The sequence below is a fragment of the Helobdella robusta genome (assembly GCF_000326865.2).
Source record: "Helobdella robusta unplaced genomic scaffold HELROscaffold_9, whole genome shotgun sequence".
In the NCBI taxonomy this organism is placed as follows: Eukaryota; Metazoa; Annelida; class Clitellata; order Rhynchobdellida; family Glossiphoniidae; genus Helobdella; species Helobdella robusta.
In genome coordinates this window covers 3,956,508-3,967,906 of record NW_008705512.1, presented here as the reverse complement: position 1 = coordinate 3,967,906, position 11,399 = coordinate 3,956,508, and the positions used below count along the sequence as shown (strand labels likewise).

The following is an 11,399-nucleotide window of genomic DNA, read 5'->3' as shown; positions in this document are numbered from 1 at the left end:
GCTGAACGTTGTTGGGATTTTTAATGGAGAAGGTGTTATTGAATTATTTTTTATCCATTCAAACGTTCATTCATTTGTTCATTCGTTCGTTCGTTCGTTCGGTTCGTTTGTTCATTCACACACGCCACACACACACACACACACCACACACACACACACACACACACACAAACGAACAAACAAACACATACATGTTGTTATTATTCTACTAACTTTAGAACTGAAAACTAATTGAGAGTCAGCAGTAGTAGATTAATGTGCAGCGGAAGAAATTTTAAGTGCATGAGAAAAAAAAGGCAGTACATACTTCCAGCACTCCGTGACATTATGACGTCATGAAATTATGACATCATCACATCACATTATGACATCATCACCTCACGACCTTGTCACATTATCATATCATGGCGTCGTGACATCAAGACATTATGATATCACATCACGACATCACGGTATCCTAACATTATGACATTACGATATCATGATATCCCAACATTATGACGTCACGATATCATAACATTATGACATCACGACGTCATGATATCCTAACATCATGACATCAACATCTCATTTTCTACACATCCTCATCATCATGACAATTAAACAAACGAATGGAGGCAAATAGAAAAGAAAGTATTTAAAAAAATACAATTGCTAACATTAAAGTGTCAGCAAAAATACACAGCAGAAATGCGGAAATACCAAGAAATACCAAGTTTTTTTGGGTCAAAAAATTAAATAGAAACTCTTAAACACTTAATGATAGCAAGCAATATGTTTGTTTGTATGTATTTATGTATGTGTGTGTGCGTGTGTGTTTATGTGTATTGTGTATGTGTGTGTGTGTGTGCTTATATGTGTTTGTGTGTGTTTATGTGTATTGTGTGTGTGTGTATTTTGTGTGTGTGTATAAATAACGAAAGACAGAAACCAATGAAAGAATCCGGAAATTGAAAAGAATATTATTGCGATTTCTCTGCATATGGTCAATATATCTTAAAATATTTCTCGAGTATGTTGTGTCGATGGTTGCTGATTGCCACACATACGCACACTCACAGTTGCCACACACACACACATAAACACACACACACACGGTTGCCACACACACACACACACGGTTGCCACACACACACACAAACACACACACATTCATATATACACACCTGGAAACACACCCATTTACATTACACACACTCAGACATAGATACACGGGTACATTCATGTACAGATACATACACGCACACATACACGCACATGAACCGATAAATTATGCGAACAATCCTTTATTTTTACGTTACATCTATCGAATCACCACATTTTATCATATTATTTATAATTTATAAAAATATATAATTTATTTAATAATTTATTTTACGTTTTCATAATTATTTATATTTATTATGAAATGTAATTATATTATTTAATTTCATAAGCTTGAACGCCTCGATGTTACGCACCATCGTTTTAAAATGAAATTTTTTTTATTCGAAACGACGCATGGAAGAATTTTCAAGTTTGGCTGAACAATTTTTTCGAAATTGTAGAAAAAAAAACACAAAAACATCAAAAATCAGAAGAATGATGAACATGAGCATTTTAATATTTTTTCTTTCCAAGATGATTTCAAGTACATGTCGTAAGGTTTATGAGTTTCTTTAAAATGATTTTTTTTATATTCAAATTCAGTTTATTTACATCCAAAATCATACCAAAAGCACTCCAATTTCACCAAAACTCATGTCAAATTCATCCAAAATTTATCCTTAATTCATCCCAATTCATCCCAGAAAAAAACTAGAATGCACCCAAGAACGTGCATTGCATGGATACAAAAAATGCACCTACATTACTGAGAATCTTTGTCAATCCATCGCAATTCAAGAAGCCCTCCAAGAAAAGTATTCTCATAAGAGGCCGCTATCAAATTATTCATATCCCACCACACACACACACACGCACACACACGCGCACATACATACTACAATACAACTCTATGCAATAAAATCGCATTAAGATACAATACAACACAATAACACTCTATGTGATATAATACAGAAAGATACAATACAACACTGTAAAGTTAGACAATACAATACAGTACAATACATTACAATCATGATGTTACTGGAGGTGATAATGATGATGATGATGATGATGACGTCAGCACAGATGATGGTGAGTACGATTATGATTGTGATTATGACTACAACGGTGACGACGATGATGATGATGGCCTTTTTCAAATGAAAGCTTACAGGATGTTTATTTAAAAACAAGAGAATGTTTCAACAATTTATTGAAATTGTTTTTAATTTTATTTAAGGAATTTAAAGTTTACGATTTTAATTAAGAATTCATTTTTATTCGTTAAAAAAATTTATTAATGAACTTTTTATTACAATTTAGCTGCACAAATGTTTTTCAACGTGTGTCTCTCAATATAATGTACTATAATAACGTACGAGCTCAAATTGTAGAAGTGCCGTTCAAACTGGCAGCTAAGGACAACCGGCTTCAACTGCAAAGTTAGCCTTCAGTATCACAATTGCAGATGTGTGATGATGCCTGATCATGTTAAGTATTTTGGTTATATGACAAAATAAAAAGACAGACTATTAAAAATGTTCATTGTTGATGATGAAATACGTACAAAACAGTCTGCATTTGCACGTGCGGTATGACTTTGTGAGGTATTTTTTGTGGATTTCGTTCATTAAAAATACGCAGGTATCAATCTGTCCGTAGTGACGTCAGAGCATGTTGAAAGTTCAAAAGGTCAAAACGTTCGTTACTATGGTTTCGCATCATATAAATCATCTTTACTGCTATTAAGGTTTTTCTGTTATTTTTAACTGTAATTAATTTTAATTTAGACAAATGTTATTTATTGATTTTTATGTTTTTTGATATTTATTCATTCACTTCATTCATTCATTCATTCATTCGTTCGTTCGTTCGTTCATTCATTCATTCATTCATTCATTCATTCACTCACTCATTCACTCAAGCATCCACATCCATCAAACAGCTTCTCTTTCCATTCCTTTTAATTTCGGCCGTACAAGTACCAAATCGATAGCGCTTCTAACACTGCAATTTTTCCAAGGCAAATTATAATTACATGCATACACGCACGCACACACCCCCACACCTCCACACACACGGACGTACACGTAAACACACACACGCACACGCACGCACATGTACAGGCAAACATTTATAGATGGAAGCGTGTGTTCAAAGCATCGTTTCACTGTGGGAATAACGAAGGAATGCCAAAAAAATGATTGTTTGAACGAACCGTAAAACGAAGCAAAAATAGACAAACAACTATGAAACCAATGAATGAAAGGATGAACAAATAAAAGAATTAAACAATATTTTGCAGTTACATACGCAACTATCCTTACACACACACGCACACACACGCATGCACGCACACACACACACAGACATATCAACAAATAGATACACACACACATACATGTTATAATGACATAACGGTAAACATCGGCATATTATCATAGACTTCTGGGTATGTATCCATCCTTCTATTTTAATATATATCCACTCATTCGCTTTCTCACTCACTCTCATATTCACTCACTCTCTTACTCACTTGAGGATGTGTCTAAACGGATGAGTGTTTGCTAGTTGGTTGGTTTATTTGCCTAGCAACTACTTATATCTCTATTAATATGATTGCACCCTGATATGAATATTTTGTATGCATGTGTGTGTGTGTATGTTTGTGTATGCCTGTATATACATATGTATGTATATACAGGCATACGTGTGTATGAATGTGTATGTGTATTTCTACGTGTGTATATATGCTTGTGTGATTTATTGCGCGACTGAGTATATGTATGAATCTATGTACGTGTGTGTGTGTTTACGAGTGTGTGTGTACGTGTGTGCGTGCGCAACATAATGCAAGATTATGATGAACTGCCTGAATATTTTATGTTAATTAATCTAACCCGAGAGGTGCTAAAATCATTTTGGACGAATTTAAATGGATACGTCTTTCATAGCTGTGTTAATTGAATTGCTGAAAAAGAGATTTTAACTATTTGATATAAGATGATATAATTATTTATTTTTTATTTATTCACTTATTTATTTATTTATCCAGTTATCTATTTAACATTTATTTATTATTGAATATAGTTGTTAGCATTTTAAAATGTAAACATGGGCCAAAAATGAGAATGACTGGAATAGATGCATGCATTTGCATGATTCCTTGAAAGAATTTTATGTACGTCGTTCATCTTTTCAAAGTAAGCACAAAGGGAGAAGCTATTTTTCGTGCAAATTAAGAGTACCATCACGTACAGGCATACATAAACGCACGTACGCACACGCACAAACGCACACACACACATACACACAAAAACAGACACACACACTCACACATAAACTCGCAAACGTGCACAAGAGCAGCTTAATGGTAAACATCATGACAATACTTTTCAATCTAATGTTTTGGTCTCAGTTTATTTTAATTTTTTCTTCCTCTTCCTTCTCTTTCTTTCTTTTTTTTCTTTTTATCGCTCTCCCTTTCTCTCTCTCTGCACTGAAATTTAATTTATTATTTACAAGCATTCCCGAATCAATGTTTTTGCCAGAGTACTATGCTTTCCATTCATTTGTTTATTAGAAAATTTTATTCAACTTCCATTTCATCATAATATTACAAATAATTTTTGTAATATAATCGTAAATATTATTATTGTTGGATAAGATGAGATGAATGGGTGGATAGATGAATGGATGGTTGAATGGGTGAATAAATGAGTAGATAAATAGATACACAAATGATTGAATATCTTCATGAACATTTGATCCAAAATAATTTTCATCTAAAAATTATGAAGTTTCATTTGTCGTTTGATTAATTTTTTTTCGGTGCTCTCAGTCATCAGTCATCAATTTGTCTTTCGCTATAAGTTTTTGCACCATTGGTTGTTCAGTAAGGATTAGTGCAATTTTGGTTAGAAAGCCGGCTAACACAATGATGCATTCATTAACTGATACATTTATATTTTCATCTATACATTCATTCATTGATTCATTAACCTATGTTTCATTCATCCATACATCCAACCAACTAATATTCATCCATCTATTCATCCATCCATCTATCTATCAAGCCATCCACCTATCCATCCATCTATTCAAAAACTCACCCACAAGTTGCTCATCATCTCCTTATGGTTTGGATAAAATGTTTGCTCGATGAGCGGAAACTTATCGCGCCCAAGTTTGTTACGCAGACGTACCAGGTTTGAGAACTAACGGAGCCAGAATTAAAAAAAAATAAACTTATTAGATTTCAATTATTTTTTATATTTTGTTTAATTACTTCAATAAAAATTATTTGCTTCTATAATTAATTTCTTTCAATGTTAGTTTTATAAACTATAATATCTCAAAAAACTATTTTTTATTCACCTTAAAAATACATAACGATGTAAGAAACGTTGAAAACATCTCAAAACTGATAAAATTGACAAAAGCTAATACCCATAAACACCATATGTACTGTAACCCATCTGGAACAGCTGTTACAGTAACCGGATTCGAACGCAAGAAGACTCCAACCTATCTCTCACATGCAGTTGATGCGTTGGCTCGTGTGTTTTTATATAACGCTATGTGCCTTTTTTGTTGATTATACCTATAAAAAATACAAACTAAATTAAAAAAATACCAAAAAAATACACAAAATAGAAAAAAATTACAGACCACCCATGGTTTATCCATGAAATTATAGAGAGAGTGCAATTGATTGACAGATGGCACGCCTCCATGCATCAATCCTATCAACAGTTGACTCCAGTTCTCCGTGGCGTTCCGTGCATGCTGTCTCACCAGGATTATATCCGGTTGGAACAGTCTGGATCTGATGATGAAGTTGAGGAGATGATGAGTGAATGATTAAGAATGATGAAGATGAAAAAGATGATTGCGATGTAGAGGATGGCATTAATGACATTACCCAAACTTGCAACACAAGTATTACCACACTATTCACTCACTCACTCACTCACTCACTCACTCACTCACTCACTCACTCACTCACTCACTCACTCACTCACTCACTCACTCACTCACTCACTCACTCACTCACTCACTCACTCACTCACTCACTCACTCACTCACTCACTCACTCACTCACTCACTCACTCACTCACTCACTCACTCACTCACTCACTCACTCACTCACTCACTCACTCACTCACTCACTCACTCACTCACTCACTCACTCACTCACTCACTCACTCACTCACTCACTCACTCACTCACTCACTCACTCACTCACTCACTCACTCACTCACTCACTCACTCACTCCTCACTCACTCCTCACTCACTCACTCACTCACTCACTCACTCACTCCTCACTCACTCACTCACTCACGAGAGTGATGACAAATGTGATAATCACTAGGGATTTGACCTTACTAATGGAGTAGATGATTAGTTTCAATAAAGGCAAACAATGCCAATTTTGAGATCTATTGTGTACTCTCGGAGTCTATAAATTAGGATCTGTGTGTACATCACTCGTATTTTGTGCACATATGTGTGTGTGTGTGTATGTGTATGTGTGTATGTGTGTTTGTGTGTGTGTATATGCGTGTGTATCTGTGTGAGCACGTATATAAAAGCCTTATACATGTTGAAGCTGGAAATATAAAATAGCATAAATTTTATTATTAAGATGTGTTCCGTGCTCACAAACGCCAATCAATTTAATGAACGCTCAATCAATAAATTGAATTAGTGTAACGATTTGGAATTCAAATTTAATTTAGAAGAAAGATAAGGTTGGCAAACAAATGAATTGTCGAAGAACTTAAAACACATATATAATAATAATAATAATAATAATAATAAACATGAATGATGAATGAATCGTTCGGTAGTGAACCTAAAATCAGTCGGGAGGTGATTCATTTAAATTAACGAGAAACGTACGGGTGCTTACTCACGGAATAGTTGGTCCTTTGTTACTTTGTTGTTGTTGTTGTTGATGTTGTTGTTGTTGTTGCTGCTGCTGATGTTGTTGTTTGGGAGGTGTGTGTTGATTTTCTTTGATTTCCACGACCATCCCTTCGCCAGCGAATGACGTCAGGTTCAGTTCCCTGAATTCTGCCTAGAGCCGAGTCGTTGCATGAGTCATGAAATGAGAGAAAATTGAATGATAAAATATTATTTTTTTTATAAATAATAAGGATTATAATAATAATAATAAAATTAATAATTATTCTACAAAGCATTGGGAATATTTTTTCGATTCAAATACTAATAATATAATCGTTCGTATCGTTTGTTTGCTTGTATGTGTTTGTATGTATGTTTGCTTGCCTATGTGTTTGTTTGTATGCGTATGTATGTATGTATGTATGTATGTATGTTTGTGTACATGTGTGTATGTTTGTGTTTAAATTGTTTAAATTTTGAATTTGAAAAATGGGTTGAAAGTCTCCTTTTTCTTTCGAATATAAATTAATGTCTCGATGACAGCTAATTTAACCGATCATAATTTGTCGATGATTGTTTGCATGCAACCGATACATGTATGTATGTATGTATGTGTGTGTGCGTGTGTATTTATGTATGTGTGTGCGTGCGTGTGTGTGCGCGCGCGCGTAATTAAAAAATTTTACAAAATAGTACAGACAACACACGGCAGTTTAACATTCGAAAAGAAAGTGAAGCTCAGATAAAGAAGTATTCAACAAAAAAAATGTTGCTTGGATCATCTGTCTTTGTTGAAGTTTTGGCTTTGTTGATGTTTGCAGGCTGTTTATTTCTTTTTAGCAATAATATCAGTATTCCGTCATTTATATAACGCACACAATTTTAAATACAAAAACTGCCATTTTGCCGACTCTTCTTATCATGAGATGAGTGTCACATGGCGTTTGAACCTGCTTCAGAATAAAATTTTTTATGTAAATAATTAAAATAATTAGGAAACTGTCATCACAAACCAATTAATTATATAACAGGTGAGTACAGAGTTGAAACTTTCCTCCAAAATGAAGAAAATAATTTTGTTGTTGACGCAGCTGAAAATACTCCCAATGAACGGGGGCCAATTGTTATGATGGCAAAAAGAGAAGATTGCACGAGGATATATTTTTGTACTCCGATGGCTGGATGCTTGTGTTTGGTGAGGTGATTTAATCATCTTTGCGGTAACGAATGTTAACTCATTATGGTCACATTTTAAAATTTGTAACTGATTTTTTTCATAGCTTTAATGTATTTTTTAATTAAATTTTTCAACTACTTGAAGGGTAGAGAGAGAGACCCACGTGCCAAAAAACCTTAGAAGCCGACCGGTCATACATACAATACAAAACAACAATACTATACACAATAATAAAAAACAGAACAATATAATAGTGAAGTACAATATTGTTTCTCATTTTTGGTAAATAGTAACGAAAGCTCTTAGGCTTTTGAGATAAATAATTAGGGTATTTTTTATTAAAAAAAAACTAGATCAAATACAGACTTATATAGATCAACACCTACTTGTTCAACTCTGATGTCCATCCTGCCAAATACTTTCAGTTTTCTGAAGTACTTTCGCCTGTTACGGTTGGTTGTCATTGAGGTTTGTTTTTCATAATTTAGCTTATATGTGGCAAGTTTCAGTGTTTTTTCGTGCTACAAAAATTGTTATATATTTGGTTTCAAGTTTTGAAAATGTGAAAATTATTTTTATTTAAAATGAAGAAAATAAAAAAAATATCCTACACATCCTACAAGAAAAATTCCATCAAAATTTTTTTTATTTTTTGAAAACGAGAAGACGATCAACCGGCAAAAGAATTTTTTCAAAAATCGATAAACTTTTTGCATTAAATTTCCTAGAAACGCTACTTATCTCTTGATGGTTAGATGAAAACATATAACAACAACAACAACAAACAAAACAAACTAACAACAAACAAACAACAAACCAGTCTGTGTGGCGGTCGTCTATAACAAGAACGCACTTATAGTTGTCTTTATCGTAATAAGAATCGTCGATGCAAACGCCGCTGCTACTTCTACTACCGCCTCTACTACCACCACCGACGTTACTACCACCGCTAACTACATTAGTGGCCTGCGACCAAATTTCCTTCGTCCTCTCTTGGACGCTCGTTAGCGAGGGAAAGTTGGAAGATGACGGAAGTGAAAATTTTGACCGAATGGACGAAAATGAAATTGGGCTGTTGTTGATGCTGTTGATGTTGACGATGTTGAAACCGTTGTTGTTGTTGATGATGCTGTTCTGGTGAGTTGTTGCTGTTGTTGTTGTTGGTGGTGGTGTTGTTGTTTCGTTGTATAAATCATCCGAACTGAATCTCCGCTTCAAATAATTCACACCGGATGTGATGTTGGTGCGAAGATTGGACATCACTTCTTCCGGTTTCTCGCTTATTTTTAGTATTTTTATTATTTACTATTATTTTATTATAAAATTATTTTATCAAAATTTATTTCAAATTTTTTTCTTCATATCGACTTTGTTATTTTTGCAATTATGCTTTTCTTTTTAAAAATTATTCGTTATTCTAACTTAAACATTATTATGAAATGAAAAACATAACGAATTAAAAAAAATTGCGTGTGTGTGTGAATGTGTGTGTGTGTGTAGTGTGTGGTGTGTGTGTGAGTGTATGTGTGTTGTGTGTGAGTGAGTGTGTGAGTGAGTGTGTGTGTGTGAGTGAGTGTGTGTGTGAGTGAGTGTGTGTGTGTCCAACTTTTCCAATAAACCCACGACCAGCGTTACGTCACTGGCGTAATTGACGTCAAAAGCAGTTAATCACACATTTTATTGGTTGGCTTGTTGTCACTCTTTTCATCTGAGTTTTCGTGATTGTTTTTTTAAGTCCTCATCATCATCATCTTCATCATCATCGTCATCATCTTCATCATCATCGTCATCATCTTCATCATCATCGTCATCATCTTCATCATCATCGTCATCTTTATCATTACTATATATAGCCATTAACAGTTTCCTATCGTCGTCTCTTCATTGTTTTTAATATGACTATAATACTTGTTTGTACGTGTGGATAAGTGTGTGCGTGTAGATATGTGTGTGTACGTGTATGTATTTTATCTAAATGCAGGTGTCGTAATCATTACTGATAACAAAATTTTCTAACTATGTCATTGCTACAACGAACCAAATTTCTTTTATTTGAAACAAATTTTTTATTTCAAAATTTCGCTTCAAAATTTTTCTGAGAGAAGTAAAAGTAATCAATTTTTTTAAGTAGAATATTAAAAGGTCAGACTTGCCATCCAATGTTCGTGCATATTGGTGTGTACATGTATTTAAGCGTATGTGTGTGTGCCATTTATATTTGCACGTGAATCTGTTTATATAAAAAAAAACTGTATATGTGTGTATTATGTGCGTTTTTGTAATCGTATGAGTATTCATAGGTGTGTGCTTGTGTGTACGTGCATGTGTATGTACGTGTATCTTTGTGTGAGAGAGAGAGAAAATGAGAGAGAGAGTGAAAATGGATGTGTGTGTGTGTGTATGTGCGTTTTAATGTGCGTGTGTGAGCGTTTACGTGTAAGTTGTAGGATGACGTGATCTATGGCAATTGTGCGTTATGGAAAGAGGACAACTAAGATGTTGTTGTTTCTTATCCTGCTGTACGAATTGATAGAAGTGCTGTTGTACATGTTGTTGTTGTTGTCGAGGTGGTTTTGCTGCTACTGTTGCTGCTACAGTCGCTGCCGCAAAAATTTTTGTCGCAAATGTCTTGATGTTGTCGCGCTTAACAACACCATTTCTGTTATTGTTGGCTTATTTGGTGATGATAACGACGACGACGACGATGATGATGGTTATAGAGCAGCTACAACGACAATGATGATTGTAGTAATGATAACAACAACAATTACAACGATGATGATGATAGTGTGGTTGTGGATGGTAACGACAACGACGGCAGGGGTAATAATGATACCAGCGTGCATATAAACGAAGATCTTGTGGGCAATCTTTCTATATCGTTATGTTTGTATGTATGTATTTATGTATGTATGTATGTATGTATGTATGTGTGTGTATGTATGTATGTATGTATGTATGTATGTATGTATGTATGTATGTATGTATGTATGTATGTATGTATGTATGTATGTATGTATGTATGTATGTATGTATGTATGTATGTATGTGTGTGTATGTATGTATGTATGTATGTATGTATTTATTTATGTATGCTTGTATGTTGTATGTATGTATGTATGGTATGTATGTATGTGTGTAAGTATGTATGCCTGTTTAAAAAGCGATACCACACTGTGATAAAGAATAATGTAAAATGATATGAGAATTTTATGTAAATATATA

The 11,399-nt window shown here is 34.0% G+C and overlaps 1 protein-coding gene across 1 annotated transcript in view; it reads right to left on the bottom strand.

Moving 5' to 3' along the window:
- Positions 1-9,044, bottom strand: part of HELRODRAFT_130473 (hypothetical protein) — a gene marked incomplete at both ends in the record, with an annotated part of 10,696 nt that extends 1,652 nt beyond the window's left edge. Inside the window, 7 exons of the mRNA XM_009033276.1 lie at positions 3,641-3,684; positions 5,195-5,303; positions 5,758-5,914; positions 6,913-6,944; positions 7,119-7,169; positions 8,561-8,611; positions 8,985-9,044. Coding sequence (XP_009031524.1) covers positions 3,641-3,684; positions 5,195-5,303; positions 5,758-5,914; positions 6,913-6,944; positions 7,119-7,169; positions 8,561-8,611; positions 8,985-9,044 — 504 coding nt within the window. The remainder of the gene's footprint in view (positions 1-3,640; positions 3,685-5,194; positions 5,304-5,757; positions 5,915-6,912; positions 6,945-7,118; positions 7,170-8,560; positions 8,612-8,984) is intronic.
- Between the last annotated feature and the right edge of the window lie 2,355 nt (positions 9,045-11,399).